Source organism: Strix uralensis, chromosome 11 (assembly GCF_047716275.1).
Source record: "Strix uralensis isolate ZFMK-TIS-50842 chromosome 11, bStrUra1, whole genome shotgun sequence".
Lineage (NCBI taxonomy): Eukaryota > Metazoa > Chordata > Aves > Strigiformes > Strigidae > Strix > Strix uralensis.
Genome location: NC_133982.1, coordinates 2,136,791 through 2,160,076, shown reverse-complemented (window position 1 = coordinate 2,160,076; position 23,286 = coordinate 2,136,791). Strand labels below are relative to the sequence as shown.

At 49.3% G+C, this 23,286-nt stretch overlaps 1 protein-coding gene across 2 annotated transcripts; it reads left to right on the top strand.

Moving 5' to 3' along the window:
• Positions 1-8,439: 8,439 nt before the first annotated feature.
• Positions 8,440-21,222, top strand: LOC141948229 (mitotic-spindle organizing protein 2B-like). Of its 2 annotated transcripts, XR_012630399.1 has the most exons (4): positions 8,440-8,623; positions 8,690-8,835; positions 15,060-15,827; positions 20,999-21,222. XR_012630399.1 is itself a non-coding variant. In XM_074880422.1 (3 exons), exons 1-3 carry the CDS (start codon positions 8,478-8,480, stop codon positions 21,157-21,159), a joined length of 453 nt encoding a protein of 150 aa, XP_074736523.1. In that variant the 5' UTR covers positions 8,456-8,477; the 3' UTR covers positions 21,160-21,222. The 2 variants fall into 2 exon arrangements, 1 of the variants encoding a protein (XP_074736523.1); XM_074880422.1 differs by lacking the exon at positions 15,060-15,827 and having other exon boundaries at positions 8,456-8,623.
• Positions 21,223-23,286: the final 2,064 nt, after the last annotated feature.

Genomic DNA, 23,286 nt, shown 5'->3' with positions numbered 1-23,286 from the left:
AAAAGCTCTAAGCGAGTTGATTTTTCTTTCGCTCTTGCATACGCTGAGAGCCCTGTGCCCGAGCGGTCCAGCCAGCTCACTCGTCTGAGACACAGGGGACAAGGGACACCGGTGGTCACATCCTTGCTATGTCTTTGGGACCCTTCGTGGGCAGCGATGAGCTGATTTGGACATGCCTGTTAGTCCCTATAGAAGGGGGTGTTCTTTGGGGTCTTCTGCCTCCTTGTTTTCCTTCACCCCTTGTAAGTCTTAGGCAAAGTCCCTGAATTTCAGAGACCTCTGTTCTCCTCCTCTGGGTATTTACTGGCTCCAGTCCTGTCCGTCTTTCGGACACCTTGTCTTTGGGCCGGCTTGCTCCTTCTCTTCATTTGGCTGAAGCTACAGCTGATGCTCTGTAGCATTTAATGCATACCTTGCCATTTAACCGTGTTCCTGGTGTTGCTGCTGTACCCACACCTGTACATTTCCTCCATCCATGCTTCAGACTAAGCCCAGTCTTGCAGTTACTCTCCTGCAGGGCGTTCCCTTTCCCCTCCGCTCCCTGTGTGCTCTCGCTGTGCTCAGCAGAGGGGATGGCAGCAGCAAATTCGCTGCTGGACCAGCAAAACCTTTTGCATCAGCGGAGCAAAGCACTTAGGGCATTGGTGGGATGTGTTAGCAGTGTCTTGATGAAGGCTTTGTGAAAAAGCATCATCCTCCCCACTGCCTGCTCCCCAGGAAGGAGCAGGTCCTGCTGGTCGGCGGGGGGAGGCAGGTGATTGATAAGACCTCGGGGACCTTGCATGGGTGAACGCTGCAGCCACGGCAGAAACCCAGCTCTACCATCCAGGGCTCTGGCGTTTTCCAGACTTGAACTGTAGCTGTCCTGGCTGCTCATCATGGCTTTGAGCTGCTCTGGGGACCATTGGGCACAGCCAGTGTGGTCCCTGAGTGCATGTCGCAGTTGGGAGCCTGCAGAAACTGGTGGTTTGTTCCAGGATGCCTCAGCCTCTGCCGCTCCTTAAAAGGCAGCAGTTTGAGCTGGTCGGGTGCCCGGTGTCTTCTTACAGTCCTGCTTGGCTGCTGGCAGCTCCCTGGCTGCCTCTCTCTCTCCATCCCAGGGAGGCATCTTGTCCGGGGATGGAGACGGCTCCAGCTGAAGGGTTTTTCTTCCCGCAGTGCCACACCGGAGCCTGCAGAGAGGGCTGGAGATGCAGAAATCTGCAGAGATGCTCTTGGATGCCCTTGCTGCATTTAAAAGGTTTCAAGGCCCCTTAGCAGCCCTGCTGTGCCCTGCTGGCACCAGCACAGAGCTCATCCCCGGGGCTACTCTGCCTTTTCCGTGGCCATGGCTGGGAAAGCAGAGGCTTCTTGGGTCGTGCAGCTGGGGAATGAAGGCACAGGAGAGGCTCCCCACATACTGTGTTTCTTTTTCTTGAGAAACTGTGGTACGGAGCAAACTGCCTGGCAGCCAGTGCTGGCTGTATCAGTAAGCTCACAGCCTTATGGTGAAAATCCTGCCCGAGCAGCCTGGCTGCATCTCGGGGACATCCTGGCCGAGCACTAAGATGTGTGAGACCTGTGTGCATTGCACCAGCTCCCCAGAAACAGTCACGGACCAGCAGGACTGCTCTGGAGCTGGGCTTTGTGTCCCAGTGCTTCAGCTAAGCAGCTCTCAATCCTCCCTGTGGCAATTACATCCCTCCTCAGCCCTCTCTTCTTCAGGCTGAAGACGCCCAACTCCTCAAGCATCTCCTTGTACAACATGTTCTCCAGCCCTGGCCATCCTAGTGATGCAGGACTCTCTCCTTGTACTTGGGGTTCAAAATTGGACACAGTATCCCAATGTGGCCTCACCAGTGCCAAATAAAGGGAAATAACCACTTCCTTTCACCTGGTTATGCTCATATGATAACTTGAGTTGGAAGGGACCTCAGGAGGTCTGTAGTCCACCCTCCTGCTCCAAGCAGTGTTAGTGTTGACCAGAGTCAAGAATGGCTTTTTTTGGAGCGAAGCAGAACTGCCCTAAGCCCAGCTAGGTTTTTTCCCCCCCTCTTCATAGCACTACCAGGAGGGACTGGACACCAGGGATAAAGCATAGCATTACCAGGAGAGGCTGGACATCAGGGATAGAAGCCTGCAAATTCACTGCAACCTGAGGGCAACACCTCCAGCTCCATGTGGGCCCTCGTGATGGAGGAGGTCCAACAAGAAAGATGTAGTAGCAGGGTGCAGGATGCAGAACCATAGCAAAGAGCCAGCCCCCAGCTTGGCATTGGGTCAGGGGATGGACCTGATCTCAAATGGGGCAGATCCAAGCAAGTTCTGGGACCTGTTTGGACCCAGGGGGGTCTTATTTTGGGATTCCCACAAAAAGCATATGACTCGGTCTGGTTGGTGCATTTCATCCTCTGTTTGTGATGGGAGCTGATCAGGAGCTCACCAGAAAATTTGAATTGAGTCTCTCTTGCAAGGGTATTTTAGTGCTACCTTTGCATTCCCATGACTGAAGTGAGTGGTGTTTGGGATTGAGGTGGGCGGGTGCAGCCATGCGACAGGGCTAGAGAGGTGACGGGGGATCCCCATTCATGAGGATGCTAATCCCCAGGATGGACAAGGGCCTGAGCAACCTGATGTGGCGTTGAGGTTAACCCTGATGGGAGCATGAAGGTTGACCAGAGACCTTTGTCTGTAGCAATTCCCAATCCACTTGTCCCGGCAATCCCCCGTGTCCTCCCAGCTGCCTCTGTTGTCTGTCCCTCCTCCCAGCAAGTGAAACAGCTCTGTCATTCATCGCCTGATCTCTAGTCCCTTGCTAAGCCCTCCATAATCGCTGAGCTGTTTTAGCATTCTGCGGGCCCTGATAATGAAGGAAGGAAGTTTGTTTCGTAATTGGATTAGCACTGCTGGGAACATGCTCTTGCATGGTGGTCAGGGCTGAGCTGGCGTGGCCCCCGAGTCCCGTGCCGCTCTGCCTGATTGTGGGCCAGCTTGGGGCTGTGCTTATTCCTGCACAGGACTTCACTGGCCAAAAGATGTAGTCTTGCAGGAGGAAGGCAACCAAGTGGGGTGAAAGGCTGATGCAGGGCAGAAGTTGAGCTTGCCCTCCTTGGAAGCTGGGGTGTGTTTGCTGAAACTGTCACAGTCCCTCACCTGCTGGAAATTAAGCACTTTGGTTAGCATCAAGCTCGACATCAGCCTTATCACCTGCCCCAGCACAAGCCATCAAGGCTCCTGAACACCTCAGAGGCTGGAGAGCATCACCAGTGACTCTGATCCTTGTGGGACTGGGTAAAACCCTCAGATGTGTTGTGGGGTGTGGTCCACCATCCATGGGATTCCTGCCCTTCTGGCCTGGAGAAGTTCCCTTAAGCCCAAGCCTAGTGATTAGTTTAAAACCCCAGCCCTAGCAGTGATGCCTAAGTTGCTTGAATATCACAGAAAACACAGTGCCCTGTGTTCTGTCTCAAACCACAGCAATCTGCAGAAGGATCAAATAACCCAACAGCTCAGCTGCCAAAGTTTATAGCAAAGGAGAAAAATTTGTTCCCGATCCCTGCAGGCTACCAGCAAAACGTGCAGTGTAGCACATCCATAGCACACACATGCATGTGGCACACACATGGCCCAGCTGAATGCCTCCTTTCAAATCTCATAAAGACCAGCGTATCTGACACGAGGGGCAAGTTCAGCTCCTAACTCAGAGACCACCCTTTGGTATGCTTCCCCACCATCCTCAAACCAGTTGCTTGTTCCTGGTACTCTGTTTGAAAATTGTCCCAAAACTTCTATGCTTGGATGCTTCCACCTAATTTGCAGTCTACTTGTGAGCAGTTCTCTCCTTTTCCTTGCACAATTTTGGAGGCGTGTCTCCAAAAAGGCATGCTTGGGCAGATCTTCCGGGTGAGATCTTCCCAGTGCCTTGCTAGCGATGTGGCTGTGTCCCTTCTGAAATCACATCCCAGGCATGACAGCTGCACACTCCCAGCCCTGCACTGCTTGCTGTTAACAGTAGCGGGGTAATTCCAAGACTGGGGTGGAGGAACAGTGCTAGAAGCAGCTCTTTGCTCAGAGACACCCCTTTTGATACAACCCATCATTTACTTGATTAGCTGGTTCCTCCTCTGCTATATGTCCATGCCTGTGACTTCCAGCATTGGAAACTGGTTCATACTGGGCACAAATCAAACTCTTTCCTTAAATCTAACCAGGCTAAATGCACTGCATCGCCTTGTCGAAGTTAATTATCAAAGAAAAATCATTACATTACATTCAGACAATGTATCTGTGATAAATTCGGTTTCCATTTGCCTTTCTATCTTGAAGCTGGGTTTCCTTAAAAAAACCCTCAGAAAGGTATGAAAGTCTAGATATGTTTTAATCCCTCTTTTGATTTTTCTGGATGTTGGAGGCACATTTGCTGCATTTGTTTGCTATTTGAGCCATATCCAGGTTACCCTAAGTCTGATCCTTCCTCCACAGTGAAGTGACCTTGCTTCTTTCCTCCCTGATCTCACGCAGCACCTCTTGGCTGACCCTCACCTCATGCATTCAGAGTGTGTCCTCATCTGGTGGTCATGCCTCGGGCATTCTCTGTCCTTCACATCTCGCTCAGCTTGAGGACCTGTGCAGCTACAAGTCTTTCTCTTAATTTCCAGGATAAATATACGCATGCTGAATTTTTCTAAGTGGCAGCACATAGCAAGTCCTGCTCTGTGCCTGCGTGGAACTGACAGGCTCTCTGCACATGTGAGTCCTGTCTCCCTGTTCCCGTGTGGGGTGGCCTTGCTGCGCATGTGCAGTGCGCTGGGATTTACTGCCCATACGCAGCATTGCAGCCTCTCTGCGCATGCACAGCGTGTCCTGATTTACTGCTCGCACTAAGAGTTACCTCTGCAAATTCACAGCACGTCTGGTTTAAGTGTGCTCTCTCTGACTGTGCAGTGTCCTGATTTACAGGGAGGGCTTTTGCATCTCTTTGTGTAGAGCACCTTGAGTTACTGCCCCTCTCCCAGGCTGCCGGGTTTGCCCCTTGTGCACGCGGCAGTCCTGGATTTACCGCATGTGCAGTGGGTGGGCACTGCATGCAGCGTGGTGCGGCCTCCATGTGCTCCTAATTTATTACACGTGCATTTGCTGCTTTCCCACACGGGCGTCTTTTGGCCCCTGGACAGGCACACCGCAGCAGTGCTTTCTGCTTGTGTGCAAGGCACTAGCATCGTGTCCTGACATCTGAACTCTAGCTGCTGATTTTGCATCCCACATTGCAGCCCCAGTAACTGAGGTCTTCTCAGGGGATGCTTATGGGATCCCAATGACTTCCTCTACTGACCTGTTGGTTTGGGAGAGCAAAAGGGGAAAACTGGGATGTCAGAGACCCCAGAAATGCTTCAGAGGGCAGAAGGGACCGTACAGTTCAGAGGAGAGTGTTGTTACTCGAAATTGCAGAATGTGCCCACCCAGGCCTACACCGAGAAAGGTGAGGAAGGTGTGACCCCCAGCCATGGTCTATGACGGCCTGTGAAGGAAGCAGGGGAGAGGCAGGGTCTCTCATCCCTTGCCCTGGGAAGGTCTCCAGCCCCATTTGTGATGCTGGTGACCAGGCCATGCAGGGAGAGCTGCCAGCTGGAGCTGGCTGGGGCTGGGAAGAAGGAGGTACAAGCTGAGACTTCTCCAGTTCATCGTAGGGAATGTGGTTCCTGGTTTTCTTATTTTTTTTCCAGAGAGGGGCCGAGCTAAGAAGCATCTTGCCCTCTTCTGCTGTGACTTGTAGCTGAGCTCCCAGATGCCATGGGCTGGGGGAAGTGGTCCAGGTGGGACCAGGAAGGGCTGGAGAGTGCATCACCCACGCGGTGAGGGCTCTTGCCCTTGCATTTGGCTTCCAGCCAGTCCCAAAGGAAGCAGCACATCCTACACCAGAGCAGGCAAGAGAGCAAGCACAGGGATGTTGCCCAGTGCCCTCTGCATTGCAGACCCCACACTGCCCAGCTCGGCTGAGGGTCCCTCTGCAAGTCCATCATTCAGGGTGACCTCGGGCTTTGTGGGTCTGGCCTTGTCTGCCCTGCAGACAGCACGGTAATTCATGCTGGCAGCAGCTGCACCCGCTATCAGCACCACAATAACTGTCTCTGCTGGCCTGGTCCCGCTCAGGGCCATTAGCAGCAATATCCTTCTTTTATCATCATACATCTCATTCCCCTGTTGGCAGCTGCAGTAAATGTCTGTCTGTTAGTGAGGCCAAACGCCCGTCAGGACGCAAGGTCGGGTCGCCCTGTGGCGGGTGATGATTTTGACACGCTCACAGGTTGTTTGGGGTGTGGATTGGGAGCATCTCTCTCCCGTGGCTTGATGCAGGGACAGGACAGGGTCTCTCGTGGTGGCACTGGAGGGGGACATCCCTGCACCACGTCCCTCCCGCTCTGATATCCATTCAGCAGCACAGCTGGTCTGTCCGTGGTCTCTGTGTGTGCTCTCTGTGGGGGGAGTGGGGTCAGGCGATCCCTCCCTGATGGCAGAGGCGCTGCTCATTTCCATTTAGATAGAGGAATTTCAATCTTGGCTTGACGTCTCCTCGCCACGGTGTGACTCAAGACCCAAATTTCCAATTTTCTTCCCCACGCAACACCAGATGCTCTCTGTTGGCTTGGGAACTGAAATGCATTAGAGATGCTGCAGCCCAGCAGAGGCAGACGTTGGGTGTGTGAACACGGGTGATTATCTGTGTGTAGCTCTACGAGGCAGCTGGCACATATGGCTTCTCTGCACCCAAATCTGCTGCACTGCCTGTGCCCCAGAGTGCTCCCATTGTCTCTCACTAGCTCCCTTCCCTACCCCCGCCCAGTGACATGAGATTAAAACCAGCATCCAGAGTTGGCCCCCACGATACAGGATCCAGGTCACTTGGGGGACAGAGGATGGACACACAAGAAGTCACCCAGATGACCACAGCAATGAGGAGAACCAGCTATTTCTGTCTTCCAGTGGGAAAAATGCAAGAAGAAATCCAGCAAGGGGGTGAGGATGTCCTGGTTTGATGCCTACATCGAGTTCACCTGTCCACACATAGGTGGGTACAGGGAAGCTCATGATCCTGGACGTGGTCTCGTCCAGCACATACTTAGCACGTCTGTGCCTGTAGGAATAAACACCACAGTTTTACTCAGCTAAAAATGTGACAGCTTGTGGAAAAGAAGCTGGAGAGGGTTGGTGGAGTGAGCCACAACCTCGTGGGTGCGGACCAAAGACTCCAGTTTGGAGGTCTGGGGCATGTTGATCTGCACAAGGATAGGGAGGCTCTGCGGAGAGACTTGGATAGATCGGATCGGTGGGCCAATATTAACGGGATGGGCTTCAACAAGGCCAAGTGCCAAGTCCTGCCCTTGGGCCACGACAACCCCCTGCATGGCTACAGGCTTGGGGAGGTGTGGCTGGAGCTGTGTGGAAGAGAAGGATCTGGGGGTTCTCATTGACAAGCAGCTGACCATGAGCCAGCAGTGTGCCCAGGTGGCCAAGAAAGCCAACGGCATCCTGGCTTGTGTTAGAAATAGTGTGACCAGCAGAAGCAGGGAGGTGACAGTCCCCCTGTGCTCTGCACTGGTGAGGCCACACCTGGAGTGTTGTGTCCAGTTTTGGGCACCTCAATACAAGAGAGATCTCGAGGGGCTGGAGCGAGGGCAGAGGAGGGCAACGAGGCTGGGGAAGGGCCTGGAGAATAAATCCTGTGAGGAGCGATGGAAGGAGCTGGGACTGTTCAGTGTGAGGAGGAGAAGGTGAGGGGAGACCTCATCACTCTACAGCTCCCTGAAAGGACGTTGTGTAGAGGTTGGTGCTGGTCTCTTCTCACAGGGAATTAGTGACAGAACAAGAGGGAACGGCTTTAAACTGCAACAGGGGAGGTTCAGACTGGACATGAGGAAAAAATGTTTCCCAGAAAGAGTGGTCAGAGAGTGGAATAGGCTGCCCAGGGAGGGGGTGGAGTCCCCATCCCTGGGTGTGTTTAAGGGTCGTTTGGATGAGCTGTGGGGGGATGTGGGGTAGGGGAGAACTTTGTAGAGTCGGGCTGAGGGTTGGACTCGATGATCCCGAGGGGCTTTTCCAACCTGAAGGATTCTGTCATTCTGTGTGTCTACTTTGAGAAAGGAGGTTGGCTTAGCTAAACCGGGCGGTAAGGGAGGCCACCGAGAGGCCCCTCCCAGAGGGCTGAGGGCTCGTCCCAGAGCAGAGGGCACAAAGGTTGGAGGCGGCACGTGCGGACGGGCAGCCACGACACATGTGGCGGGAACCTGGGGAGACACCCAGCAGCCACCGGGAGCGCTGCTCTGCGGGCCCGGGCAGCAGGAAGCCAGCCCGGGGGCAGCAGAGGGGCCTCCGGGCAGCGGGAGGGTGGACGGGGCCCGGGCCCCGCCGAGCCGCGGCCGGCGCTGGAGCGCGGCTGCCCCCTGCCGGGCGCGGGCGGGAGGGGCCTGGCGGCGGGGCGGGGCGGGGCGCGGGGCGCCGCCATGTCGGAGGCGGCGGCGGAGATGGCGGCGGCGGCGGCGATGGCGGAGGCGCGGCTGAGGCGGAAGCAGTTCTTGAGCGCGGAGGAGGCGGAGCTGTTCGAGCTGGCGCAGGCGGCGGGCAGCGGGCTGGACCCGGAGGTGTTCCGGTGAGCGGCGGGGGCGGCTGCCGGTGCCGCCGGTGCCGGCCCCGCCGCTGACGGGTGTCCCCGCAGGGTGCTGCTGGACCTGCTGCGCATGAACGTGGCGCCGCTCGCCGTCTTCCAGGTGCTCAAGTCCATGTGCGCCGGGCAGCGGCTGCCGCCGGGACCCGAGGGCGGGCCCCCCGCCGCGGCGGCGCCGCTCCCCGCCGACACGCGAGGTAGGCGGTGGGGCAGGGGCGGGCGGGGCGCGGCGGCGGCGGCGGGCCCTGACCCCCGTGTCTCCCCGTGCAGAGCCCCCTGAGGACGGCCGGGCCCCCGCCCAGCTCCCCCCCGCCTCTGCCCTGCGGCCGCCGCGGCTCGGGGGCCGCCCGCCGCTCTCCCGCGGCCCCCCCGCGGCCTGCCCGCCGCTCCGCGGCTTCTCCGCGCCTCCCGCCGGCCGCGCCGCTCGCCCCGCCGCGGGGAGGGGGCCGCGGGCCGGGCGGCTGGGCCCGAGGCGGGGCTCGGCCGGCCCCCGGGGGGCCCGCTCGGTGTGAGCCGCGGGGACGGGCCCGGCGGGGGCTTGCGCGGGCCGGTGGAGAGGGAGCCCCGTCGCGCCCGGGCCCGGCTGCTGCGCCTGCTGCCCGCGCCCCTTTTTTTTCTTACTTTTTAGTCTTTTTGGGCCGCGTTGGGGGCCGCGTGTGGGGGAGCGATGCGGTGGGGCGGGGCGGGGTGGGGTGCCGCGCCGCAGTCACTTGCGCCGCGTTTTGTAGCCGCCTGGTTCTGCCCTCCAAGCAGAAAAAACCCTCAAACCCTTAATAACATAATATTCCACAGTGCTGCTTTGCTTGCATCTAACTCCAAAAAAAGTAGTTTTTGCTACATTAGCTACATTGGGAGGCGGTGTGGGACTGTCAGCTAAAACAGCGACTGCTTTTGAATGTAATTACCGTTGGTTATTGCTCTAACCTCGGTGGGCAGTAACAAATGTAGCCCTGACGCTGTGCCACATCTATATTTTATTTTATTCCAAACCGGTTCTAATAAAATTTTTACTTTCTGAAGTGACTTCTGACTGGTAGCTCGCAATCTCGGTGGATTACTTGCAGAAGGTTTAAAAAGAGGTGACTAAAATAAGTCTGCTGTCATTAAGCTTGAATTCACGCTGACAAGGCTCTCATTTCTCTTGTGCTCAGAAATACAGTAGAAAGTGGCAGTGTCCAAACCAACATGGTTTTGTGATTGTTGTGGTTGCCAAGAACAGCTGCACGCCGAAAGCTCCGCTTGCTGCGTGCCTCAGCACTGCTGTACCAGTAATGTGGGTGCCACTTGTTCACCCAGCGGGAGCCTAGAAATGGATGAGGTCAAGTCGTATTGTTGTGTCCTGTCCTCCCTTCCTCTCTCTGTTTTGGGGTGAAAGCTCTGTTGTAGCTGATGGGTCTCTGTTGACACACAATGACTTTTGAGGCAAAACCTTAAAAAGTAACCGTCAGCAAGGACTGTGCTGGGAACAGAGAGAATAGGGCAAGAAAGAAAAACTTTGTCGGCAAAGGTAACCAGAGCAGGGTGGGGGGAAAGTAAGATTTCCCTGTTGTGATAGTGTATTTCTCTTGGTTTAGTCTCACTGCTGAGGCTGCCTTGGTTCTAGGGAGTGTTTATTCTTATAGCTGTGCTTGCAAGTCTGGTGGTGATTCCTATAGAAGGTGAAGTTGAAAGGCAAGATTCCTTTGGTCAGCTATAAACAGTTTTAGGGTAAGGACACTGATGCCACAAGCTGAGGCTCCTTCACAACTGCAGAGCCTGCTGTTTCTGGTGTGGATTCCCAGTGGTAAGTGGGTGAGAATCACCTCACTGAGCAGCTGAGGGTGGCTCTACAGACTCTGAGGAAGTTTGCTAAAGCCCAAATGGGAATAGAGTGTGTGAATAAAGTGTCCGGCACTCCATGGACTTCACCATGAACAGGTTCCCCTTTCTCAAGAGATGCTCTTGATTCAGAATTTCCTGCAGAGAAGTTGGCTGCGGTAAAGAGAACAGCCTCACACGTGATTGAGAAGTGACTCTAAATATGCACAGGGGAAAAAGAAGACACTGGCTCACGAATTTTCCCCAAGCAAAATGAGAGGGGTAGAGCATTTGGATGATTTTAAGTAAGAATCGGTGTGCTGCTCTGGTACCATGTTGTGAGGAAATGTCTCAAAAGAGAGTGATTTTAAACAAAAGATGCTGTTAAATTTTGCTTTCTCTCCTTTTCCTCCTTTGTTGGTGCTTCAGGTGTGATGGGCCACTAAAACTCTGAAGGAGCTTTTTGTTAAGGTTTTTGTTTCTGTCAATCTGGAGTAGCTTTTTTTTCTCTCATCTATGCTGTTTGTGTGGTACTTCCTGTAAAAATGAGTTGTTTTTTTTTTTTTTTTTTTTTTCCCCCAGCACTGGGTCACTGCCATGAGCTAGTTTTAGCTAGTAGTAGGCTGGCTCAGGCTTGAAATGGTTAGATGGCAACTTGTTTTTTAATCAGCGTTAAATTTCTCAAGAGGAAAAACCAGAAACCCTAAGGTTTGATATGCCTTTAACCGTTGCCTCCTACCACCATGAGGTGCTGCAAGCACCTTAGAGAGGCTGTGAGTTTGCAGGAATTAGTATTTGTCTTGGGAGCTTAATTCAGTTGTGCCTGTATCAGTCCAGGATGCTCGTTCTGCACCTTTAGTGGAGCATCTTCTGGCCCGAGATGGTGCCTGACAGTCCTGGTGTGTCTGGCCAGACTTTCCTCTCCATAGTTTCCCTTTAACATGGACCTGTTGATATCCTCGAGTGCACTGGGACGAGCCCTCGGAACCGAGGGTGATGTGTAGTGAAGTTCAGAGAAGGATGGTGTTAGCTCTGCACTGCTTGTGGTAAATATTCACAGTATTAGTTTGGCCTTCAGTGTCTCCTGTTGCTGCTTTATTTCCCAAGACTGAAATATGTCTTCAGGGCTAGTTGATGCACTGAGATCACCAGATCACATGCAGTTTGCTGAGATGGGAGGATTGTGCCCATCAAGCCACAGTTTCATTGCAGACATGGTAAAACACGAAATGCTTAACTTGGATTTGCTCTCTTTGCAAGGTGGTTCTTGGTAATGGTGATAAAGGGGCACTTAGGCCTCCTCTCTCTCATCACGCTCAGTTCTGAGCAGATTCTGAGGGGCAGCACTTGCATGCCTTGCCAGAAGGCTTGGTCTTCCCAATTGTGTCAGGGTTTTTTTTTTTTCTGGTAGCTTGGTTATATTAGAACTGTAACTCACAACTCATTCAAAGTTCTCTTTTTAGTTTCTTTAGCCCAAGTGACTCTTCTGTCACCCAGCATCCACTGACACCAACTAATTCCTTTTAAAATGTAATCACCACTGAAAAGGTAACTCTTACAGAAAATTATTTGAGCAGATCTTAAGCTGAGTGGCAGCTTATTGCAACCTCAGCCCTGCATCCTCATTTCTGTGAGTATAAGAAGTGCCAGTAAGATCTCACTAATACCAAGAAGAGGATGCGCTTTGTCCAGTCTCCTTGTGAGGATACGTCTCTGTAGCCTCTCGGATGGAAGCCAGTTGTCTGCATTTGCTGTGATTTAGTTGAGGGAGGGGCTATGTTAGCTCAGTGCCCAGCCTGACCTAAGATGGGCATCAAGTGCCAGTGAACAAGCTTCTGCAGCTTTAATTGTAGCTTTGTCAAATTTTGGCTAGTTTATGTCTGACTCCAGAGCAATTGGAGCAATGTGCTTGGGGTGTCTGAGGAAGATGTGTAGGACTCCTGGTTGAAGGTCATGAAAACAAACAGGTATCCAGAGAGAGATCTCATTTCATGGAAATTGGTAATGATCTGGGAGTTGTCAGTGATGGTAGAACTGGGCCATCAGTGCCAGCCTTGTCTCTGTTTTACTGGACCACTTTAGGTTGAATTAGGATTTGAACTATCTCAAGACAGGAGCTTGTTTTACTGTAGCCCTTGGGGGAAACTGTGTTGCTGAAATAAAGATCCCATTAAAATCAGCATATCATCTGCAGAGTAATTTTCTCTCCTTAAATTGAAGAAACAACCAGCTAGCTCAAATTGAAGAGGAGGAACCACTCCTCACTCACTGAGCTCTCTAGTTCTGGGCACAGTCCAAGTCCATCGTTCAGGAGTTGGGTAAGTGTTAACAGGGTGGCTGGGGGTGTCCTCTGGGCTGGATCTGTTCTGCAGGAGCGTTTGGCTTGCCTTGACTCCTTTCCCTTCAAGAGCTGCTGTGGGGAAGGGGAAACAAAGCTCTATCTGCTGTTGGCCCTGGCATCTTTTGTTGGAAAATGCTGCTTCTGTTTAAGAAGGGGATGGTGCAGCTTCCATGCAGCAGGACCAGGCATTTGGAGATTGGATACGCCTGCTCTGCGTAGCTGGGAGCTGTGTCTGCTGACAAAGCCAGAGCTTCTTGCACTGATACAAAGAGCACTGATTGTCCCATACGAGCTTGCCAAGCTGCTTTGCACAGTGTCCTTCAGCTCTGCATATGTGCTCTTTCTCCTGTGCTTCCTCCTTTGTCAGAAGACAGACAAGTGGCTGAAGTAATCCAGGTCTCACTAAAGATGAGCCAAGTCTGCTTTGCTCGAGTTGTATCATTAATGACGAGTTACCGGCTTGGGCTCCTCAGCCCATCATGGTGCAGGGAGGTTTTCTAAAATCAGCTAAAAACTGTTACAGCATTTCTGAACAACACTATTATTAGTGGGGGGAACTCTCCCCCCCCCCCCCCCCCCCCCCCCCCCCCCAGTTGTTTCAGCTTTTTTACAGCTAAAGCTACAGGGAGTCTAATATGAATGCCTTTATTTTGCATTTTCCCATCGAATTTAGCCATGGCGTTCTGCGTGGAGCTGTGTTTGCTGGTGACTGAATTCATTACGGTGTGTCAGTACTGGAGCATCCATCTGGCATATTTAGCTAGATACAACCTCACACAGGCTGCATTCAAAATGTTTCCTCAACAGTTGTTGATTTGGGAGGGAAAGAGCTGATTTTAAAGAGAAAGGATATCCAGGCAATTTCTTTCTGTGCATGTGAGCAGAAGATGTGCATACCTGTTAGGACAGTGGTGTTGGTTTTGGTCTAGACTAGGTATGTGTATAGTTTACCTCTGTGTAGTTTAATATGCCATTTTCTTACGTATTATTTCCATGTTTTCTGTTCCCATCAGCCAACCCTAGAGCCCCTGGTGGTTTCTCTGCAGTTTTCTACCTCTCTATTGACATGCATACATCAATGCCCTGTTCTCTTTTCTAGGCTGATGAATATTCTTTGATGCTTCTGTCACTCTTTGTGCTCCAGCTGGTTTTTCTACATTCCCCCCTTTCCCAGCCCAAGTGTCCTCCGTAAAGTTACTTCCCAAAGCTTTGCCCCAGCTAATTTCTCATACTGAATGTGTTGTTAACAGGAGCTTGCTTTCCAAATCCTGTCTCTGTTGTGGGCCTCTTGCCTGGTCTCTGGATTTTTAAGGCTGCAAGGAACCACTGTAGCCTCCTGTTCTGCGTAGCAGGGGTCAGAATGCTTCCTACCCTGTGAAACCCTGTGTCACGCTGAGGTGCCTGTTGGAAAAGCCACTGAGCCCACCACCAGCCATGGGCTCGGTGAAGGGTTCATGGGGTGTGTTTTTTCTCGTCTGTGCAGAAAAATACGCTTTTGAGAGTTGTAAGTCCTTTTCTGCCCCTGCATTTGTAACTACTTTTTTTCTGTATAAATACTTAGATCAAGGTCTCTTCTAAGTGTTGCTGTTTGATTATTTCCTAAATACCCCTCTGTCTGCTATGCAGCTTGTTGCCACCATTGTCCTCCCTATGTGTTCCTCTTGCCATCCTTGTGTTTTGTATCGTTCCCTGTTCATCCCTTTTTCTCACTTCTTATTTCTTTCTCTGGGTTGTTTGTCTTTAGCTGTGGTCAGCCTTTTGGGATGACAGCTCTTGCTGCAGGGGCCCACAGTGACTGCCATCACTCTTGAGTACTGCTGTCTGGCCATGCTAGCTGCTTTGCATTCCTCTTATACTCACCCTCACTTACTCAGTCTTGTGTTGTTTCAGGATTCGTCTTGATGCGGGGTTTGTAATGCAGACTTCTGTATTAAGGAGATAAGGTAGCTGACAAGGATAATGCTATGTGGAGCTCTGATACAGTGGAGGGAATCCCCCCAGAGATGCTAAGGATTTCTCTTAAATGTATTTAATCTGTTTTTTATACATCATACAGTGAATTTTCCTGTTGGTTATAATGCTTTAACTGTAGATGAAATACTGCTATCAGTTAAATCCCATGGATATGTGTTCTTAATCGTGCCATGCACCTGTAAATGTTGTACTCGGACTCTTCATGGTCTGTATGTCTTTCCTGAAAAAAAATCTGTAGAATCATCTATAGGTGACTTGTAAGACTAATCAAAGAACTAATACAGTCCTCATTGTGGTTTCCTTACTTAGCTGCTTCACTCATACTCAACCTTCTTCAGTACTTCATCAACACCTTCCCGGTAAGTGGATTTCCTGAATTCACTAAAGAACAGTTAGATTGGCTTCCATATTTTTGTCCTGCAAGTCTCATTCCCTCTAATTCTTTTTACCATAAGCAGTAAGAGTTCAAGGCTTTGGAACTAGAGGCCTTTATTTTTGTTTTGTGCAATGGGGGATGTGGTAATTACACATGGCAAGAAGTTTTATGTTCAGAGCATTCCTAATGTGGAGTGGTTGCCTTCCCTCCCCCTTCCCCTCAGGCTCCCATTACAGAATACACTTCTAAAAAAATTTAACCTTTCTGTATTGTAGGCATTTCTTTAGTCCCTCAGCAACTGAATGGCTTCAATTTATAGACCTTGTTCATCTTGTAGTACAGAAATTATGATATTTTCTGGATTGTGAGGGCTGATGTTAGTTATTTTTACAACTGATTAAAAAATTTCTCACCTGTACTGTGCTTTCTTAGATGGTTGAAAGTCCTTTGGTTAAAAGTTCCAGCTCCTTTCCTTTCCGGGGAGGTTATAATAAATTGTGATATTTTAAAATACAGGTGATGGGTAGTGAAGTAGCCTTTTCTACTTCAGAAACAGCAGACCAACAGCTTTTTATTTCTTTTTCCTTATCCCAGGGATAACTTGCAAAAGGTCTAGGCTGGAATACTCAAAACCTGACGTGGACCTAGTCGCAAAAGAATAGGTGGTTTCATTGTTCCTGTGAAAATACAGTTTGCGCTGGGTAATGTACTTTGAAAACTGAAGTCTAGACAAACTTGTTGTTCTATGAATTCTTTACCTTTATAATGAGGAAAAAGCTGTACTGGATGCTGTGATGCAACCTGCACTACTGTCTTTTGGGGAGGAATCTGTTAAAGACTTCCATCTGAGTAACTTTTTTAAGGAGGGAAAAAAAAAAAAGCATTATCTGAGAGGCACAGGCTTCTTCCATACTCTTTTTCTTTTAAGTGTTTTATGTTCTTTGCAGTGCTCTGTGTACAGTGGGAGCCTGTTGCAAACTTGCCGGATAATTTAGCTATGAGTTCCTGGCTGTGTCGTTTGGAGAAGCTGGTGGCTTTTGAACAGGCCACGGTTCAAGAGGAAGCACTGTGTGCCAGTGTATTCCCTGAAGGTCTTGGGATTCCTTCAGCAGCCTGCCTTTTTCTGTGTAATGTTTTTATATATGCTCTAGGAGTGATGGACATGGATGGGCAAGTTAATACAGATGGATTGCTAAAACCAGGACTTGGGTGACATTGGCAGCACTGCCAACACGAGCAGGTGGCAGAGCAGACCAGTGTGGGTCAGTCTCCTGTCACACTTCCCATGCAGAAGGTTTGCAGGTTTACCTGAGGCTGTGAGGCTTCCTCTCTGCTGCCTGTTTGAGCTAAACACTGCACGGGGATAATTTTTTTACTATGTTTTTTCAGGCTGATTTTTCAAGGTTTTTTTTTTTATGCTCTGTGAGGCAAGAACTGACATAAAGGAGATTTAGAGGAATACTGTCAGTGCTAGACTTGTCATGTGTGGCCTTGTGGCAAAGTAGTAAGATATGAGTTTGTGGGTGACAACTAATTCATTCTTCCCCCTCAACCAACCAAAGAAACACTCAAAAAAATCTTATAAATATAGATTGAATAGAGCTCTCAGAAAAATGAGGGACTCTTCTCCATCTTCTTTCTGCAGTCTACATGCAAGAGAAGGGGAGGAAATGAGACTATTCCAGTTGTGGTGGTGAAAACTAGTAAAATGAGGAGCAACCAGGAACACGTGAGGATTTGTAGGGAAAAGCCTAGTGCATTTGATGTTGATCAGTGCCTGGGAGAGGAGCTCCTGTGCCTCTGCTGAGCAGCCTTGAAGGGAGCCATCGTGAAGAGAGTGGGAGGGGTGAATGAAAACCTTGTATTTATTTGTTAAACCAGACACTTCATAGGTGGTTAAGTTGGCAGCCTCCCAAAGTCACATAGATACTAGAGTAAGGCAGAATCCATCCATCATGTAGGTGAAAATGAAGTATTGTTTCTGAGAGTTGCCTTGGAGAAAAGGACTGTCAGATTGATCAGACCAATGCAGAGCTCTGCTGTGGGAGCAGGTAATTGCTCTGTACCTTAAGTCACCTTCAGACATCTCATTTAGCAGATTCTTAATCTGATGTGTTAAACTGAGATGTTTGAGCACCTAAGGAGGCTTGTCAGTATCTTGAATAGGATCTGTGACTCTGTTAATGTACGCTGCCTTTGTAGTGATACCTAGTTGCAGTTGAATACCTAACCTGGTTTGAAGAGACAGGCTTGCTGGAGAAGAGAGGAAGGTATAAGTTCTGTGCAGGTGATTTGTGGGCCTGTGTAGGTCTCCATTTATTTTGTGTTCTCTTCTTTATCCAGATCCTTGTCTTCAGATAAGAGTTTGCAGGAAAAAATGTGCTTAAATAACACCCTCTCCTCAGTGCATACTTAAGGTCTTAGTTAAATACTTTGGAAAATGCATTTCAAAACTATCTTATTTGTTCCTCTTCCGCTGTTTTAAAACAATTCAGCTGGATTTGTTGAGACATTTTGCCAGTCTTACCCATCCACTTTACTCTGTCTTCTCAGGGAGGCTGCTTTAGCAATGGTGATGTTTTGACTCTGAAGAGAGCCCAGTGTGTGTATTAGCTGTTAAGGATATGGCAGCAGCTTTGAAGACCTGAGAACCTCCCAGCTGTTGCAGAAGAGGACTAATTGTGATATTTAGGTTGGGATGTGAGCAAGACTCCGCAGGGCAAACATGGCAATGTGGCAAAGGGTTGGGTATAATGAGCCACAGTCTCATACTGGGACTGCTTTGGGGAGTGAAGTCTGGCCATGTCTGAGATTTTTTCCATGGTCAGGAGGTGATGATACTTGAAGTGAGGCCCATCACTGTGCATGCTTCTGGGGATTGGACAAAAGATGTCTCTTTAGTCCTCTAGGTAACACACAGTGTTGCAAAAAGGAGGGATTTCTGCTCTTACAAGTTTTTTTTTTATTCACACCTAAAATTGAGTCTTTGCTTGACTAGAAAAGCCAGCTGGTTTACTGTGCCTGGTGTAAGCCCTGCTGTGAGACACAAATAGGAACAGGATTTTTGAGAATTTAAAAGTACTCTCGCGGTTCCTCTAGCCCATAGTCACTGCCAGTATGCACTACAGGAGATATTTTGAGCTTGCTGCAGCCCTGACATCCCTGACTGTGTTACCAAGAGCAATTTATTTATTTGTTTGTTTGTTTGTTTGCCAGCAGGAGGAAAATCTGTAGTCCCTGTTACTGCTCAGAGGCAGGAAAGAATCTCCTGGGGAAAGCAGCAGGTTGAGTAGAGAGGAGACCGACTTCCACTTCTGAAAGCATATTTGGGTTGGGGTTCCTTTCCTAAACCTGAGCAGTGTTTGCTTGCCTCCTGCTTGATGCAAGAAGGTGCTGCTTCTTCCCTCTATTACTTAAGACTTTGTCTTCTTGCCTGGTGCCACCCTGCAGACTCTTGCTTCAGTGCCTGGTGGCAGTCCTCTCCAAGAGGTGACTGTAGCCTTTTGGCCTTGGGTTTTGTCAGAGATGATTGTCATTAATGTGTCCAGTCAGCAGCCTGATCACAGCCGTTTTTAAATGGGGGGAGCTAGCAGTCAAAGGTAGGTAGGGCATACTTGTGCCAGTGCTTGCATGTACATGCCATTCTCAAACTGTGTTTGGCTCTCGAGGAGGTAAACACATAGCTGCTTCTTTTGGAGTCATCTTTGGGGAGGGAGATATTTGATTAGGCTCTCTTTTGGCTTGTCTCTTGCCTCCGTAGCTATTTGGGCTGCAGTTCTATGACAGCCAGACACATCCAAGATAAGGACATCTTGTTTTACCAAGGATAGTATCAGTGGAATCCTTTTGTTTGTCTGTAGTACTTGAATTACAGAGAATTTGTGGTTGTTCATGGTTTTTTGTGCTTTGTGTTAATTGAATCGGTTATCTCTGATAGTGTTTTATCTGGCAGATGTGCACAAACCATGCCTGTCCTTGCGTACTTCATGAGCTATTCTTGCCTGGTTCATGGGTCAAGATAGGATGCTCCCAAAAACATAGTTGTTTTTTATGCTGTTGAAGTAATTGGTTTGTTTTACTGTGATTTTGAGGCTAAGAGGATGGCGGGCATGTGCTTTGTCTGAGCACAGCTTTTCTTCAATAAAGTGATTCTTTCTCCCCAGGTTGTTTCAGCTAGATCAGAAGATCAAGGGCCTGACTCCCAGTAGTGCTTAATGTACAGTTGTTTTGTGTGTGCACATGGTCAGAGTTGTCGTACACAGGTTGAGAACCTTCACTCTTACTGGATAGATGCATGTGAGAAAGGGAAGGGCAGTCACCTGTGAGAGATATCCTGGATTGCTAAAAGCATCACGGTGAACTTTTTTGTTCCTGCCAATTTTTCTCTCATACTGTGAGATCATGTATTGCCTTTGTGCAATTTGTTTGTTTTCATGGACAATACTTGCCTTAGTGAAACTGCTTAAACTGCTTGAGCTACAAAGAAAGGTTGCAAGGCTGGTTGGCTGGCTTGGGATGATAACTACTGGCAGATCACTAGTGTGGTTTACAATAACAGACTTTTTTATGAGCACCCGACTTTGCTGGGATAAGTGAATGTATTTCTTTTGCCACCCTAGTCTGTCAAATTCTACAGATACGAAGGGGCCACATACTCTTTTATTTGGAAGTTCTCAGGTTGTCTTTCCGTCTTGTAAGGTGTTAACTTGCGGTATTGATGTGAGTCTTGTTCTCAAGACAGCTGTTCCAAGGAGACAGGATGGTTTGGTGAGTAAAGCAGACATATCTCCAGTCTGTGTGCTGTCCATAGCATAAATGAACCAAGATGGTGATTTCCAAACCCTGCCCATGGAGACTCCAGTGTGTGGAGTAGCTGTTGGTATTCTGGAAGTGGCTCTGACAACGATTGCTAAAATGTCTGTCTTCATTTTATTGCATGCATGTAACTACAGCTCACTACATTCCTGGGTTTTGTTTCCTCCCTGATATATTAATCTTTTATGATGCTTCTTGGAGCTTGCTAGCTTTAGTAAAAGCTGTGACCCTTTTGCCTCACATTTCTTTTATTTTTATTATCTTCCCTAATGCCTGTCCTACTTCTCATCTGAAGTAGTTCTCTCCAGTGTCAGGAAAAAGTCAGTCTTCCTGACTTACCCCTCCTGTCACTTGTTTGCAGTACACCTTGGTCTGTCACTCTCCTCTGGCTGAATCCAGCAGGGTGGGCAAGGGTGCCCCTTGCATCCCTCAACTTTGACCTTTCTGCCCATTGCTTCTCTCTGCTGTCATGTTGCATTTTGGAGATGGTCAAGTGTGCCTGCAGAAGGTTAACTCTTACCTTCTGAACACAGTAAGAAAACCTGTGAGTAGGTCCTGTGTTGGAGTCTGAGCTTCTGGAAACCCCCCAAAATGACAGGAAATCCAAACTTGCTCATCAGGTCACAGAAGTGACATGAAGTTACTGATCTGATAATGTGACTGCAGGCTTCAGAAACCTGTGGACACTGGCACATGCATTCACTTATCCCAGGCTTGAGGTGTTAGATGCTTTCCGTGTTCTTGAAGTGCTGTTTGCAGTGCTGGTGTTCCTGTGCCAAACGAAAGCAAGTGTTTAAAGAACAAAGCGCCTGGTTGCTTTGTAGATTAAACCTGATGAACATTAAAAATGCTCCCACTGCAACTTGTTTTGGTTTTGTGGCCCTTACACCTGTTGAGCTGAATTCACAAATTTGCTTTCTGTGCTGGAGACATTTGCAACATCTAATACAATTTTGCCTTTTGCATGGTTCCTTAAGGAACGCTTGCAGCTTAGGTGCTGTGTGGGTGGCATGTAGGGTTGAAACTTGAAAATTAATGTATGTATTTGTTTATTCAGGGAGAAATAAAGCCAGTTCTGCTGTCAGCGGGACCCAGGTTCTAGCAGAAAGGAGCAGCCGGGAAGGATCTGCCCAGAGGATGCCTCGGCAACCGAGTGCGAGCCGGCTGCAGAAAACGGGAGCTTCTGGAAAGAACAGTGGAGGAGGCAACAGTACCTAAATAAGGCCTTGGAACCAATGTATATTGATGCTTGGCAATGTATATAAACTGTGCTTGTTAAAACTGCTTGTGTTATGTGTATTAATCTGACAAACGTGGTTTGTAATACATGGAACATAGCTGTTGTTTCTTACTTGAAATTTCTTGAAATTACTTGAAAATTCTTGAAATTTCCTTTGTCAACGGAGACTGCTAGGGATTACCTGAAGACACCTGGGACAAAGAAAGATGTGAAGCCTAGAAAAGCCTGAAATAGTGCTCAAGTTGCTCCAGAGGAGTCATGACTTGTCTTACAAGCCAGTGCTTCTTGCTGCCTCTTTCCCTAGCATCCATTTTGATATGTTCATGCTAGTTGTAGCAGCAGAAAGTCTGGTTGACTGAATTAGGAGGTGACTAGTGCTGAGGTAGGTCATATATTAGTATCACTGAGCCCTGCAGTGATGGTAGCTTACACTGGAAACCTGAATGTCTGTCGGGGATATGTTCTTGTACTTTATGGAACTGGTGGTTGCCTTGTTCTCTTCATGTGCATGCTTATGTGGGTTTTAGCACCTTAATCTGAAAAACAGTTTGACCTATCACATAGCATAATCGCACCACGTTTAGTCCTCCCAATGATGCTAATGTGATTATTCGTTTATAAAGTGTTATAGAACCCTTTGCTTAATGAGGCGGGTTAAATGCAGAGGTTATGCCAGATAAGGGAGAGAATAGCTTTGTCATTTAGTGTTAAGATATATGCAAGTCGCTAAAACAGGTAAGTGGGTTTGTTAGAGCTTGAGTGTTGCTGCTCCTCATTCCAGAGCATATCTGGGTAGTGAGTGTGCCTGCGATGGCCTTGGTAGCTCAGGAGCTGTTCGTGAAATCCATTTCCCTAATTAGGAGAAAGTGCTTCCATTCTTTGTGGAGGTGTTTCCTAAGCTGGAGACCTCATGAACCTGATTCAACAGGTGCTAAAATATCTTCCTGACCAAGAAGAAAAAAATGCTGGAGAGTACAATATTCTTTGGTACAAGTTTTTGTGCAGAATATTAAAATGATGCTCAGGTAATCCTACTTTATAGATTCCTCTTGAACAATATTGCAGATTATCTCTTCTCCACCCCCCCCCCCTCCAACTAGATGTAAGGCTGTTGTGACTTAAGGAAAAATGGTGTGGTCACAGCACGTGGCAGTCAGGAGAGGCTGCTCCAGTGTGGGCTCTGCAGGGACTGCAGTTCCTTCAGGGAATACCTACTTGGTCTGGCAGGGGCCTCTCTGGGTGTCTGCTGCAGTGTGGTCCTCCCCACAGGCTGCCCGGGACAACCTCGGTCAGGGTGTCCCGCACGGCCTGCGGGGGAATCTGCTCCAGGGCCACGAGTATCTCCTGCCACTCTTTCTGCTCTGTTTGGTGTTAGTGGGATTGTTTCTTGCATATTTCTTTTCCTCACTCTGGGCAGCATTTTGTCCTTTCTTAAATACGTTTTTACGGAGGTGCCACCAGCTTTGTTGATTGCTCAGCTGGGGCCACCCCTGCAGCACCAGCCCCCTCCAACCTTGCCATGTAAACCTGATACACCCTTCTGTGGAGATCAGAATTTTTTCAAGGGTGGGAGTTGGAAATGGGAATAAAGTAGCTCATGATGGCTTGCAGTACCACACCTTGAAACTGTGCTGTAGGGAAGGTATTCGAATGAGATCACTTACTGTAAGAAAATGCACCTTTCTGCGCCCCCCCCCCCCCCCCCCCCCCGACCCAAACCCCAAACTGTACCACACCAACTGGGAAGCTGTAAGTTGAATTTGCCGCTGAAAAAGAGCAGCTTGAAGGGCTGCTTTTTCTCTTCAAAGAATTGTTGTGGGTACTTTTTGGCCATAGAACAGGAGTGAGCAGATGAGATGCAGCTGAAACCTCCTCTGTGCAGTATATTGACCTTTCTTGAGAATAAAAGTACTTAACAAACATGGTTTTTGCCGGTATGCTCACTGCCTCTTCTCTCTCTAACCAGTTCCATACCTGCATTTCTTTTATTTATCTTGCTGCAGCTTGAGATACCTCATATGTTACATCTACCCCCCCCCCCTTCAAGCCCCCACTGCACTTTCCATCTGCAGAGCAGTGCTCTGTCTTCCCTGATGCCCAGTTTC

Bases quoted from the DNA above. Each gene is read 5' to 3' on its own strand.
- LOC141948229 (XM_074880422.1), top strand. From the start codon at position 8,478: ATGTCGGAGGCGGCGGCGGAGATGGCGGCGGCGGCGGCGATGGCGGAG. The intron at 8,624-8,689 runs GTGAGCGGCGGG...GTGTCCCCGCAG, and splicing joins CTGGACCCGGAGGTGTTCCG to GGTGCTGCTGGACCTGCTGC. The intron at 8,836-20,998 runs GTAGGCGGTGGG...TTGTTTATTCAG, and splicing joins GCTCCCCGCCGACACGCGAG to GGAGAAATAAAGCCAGTTCT.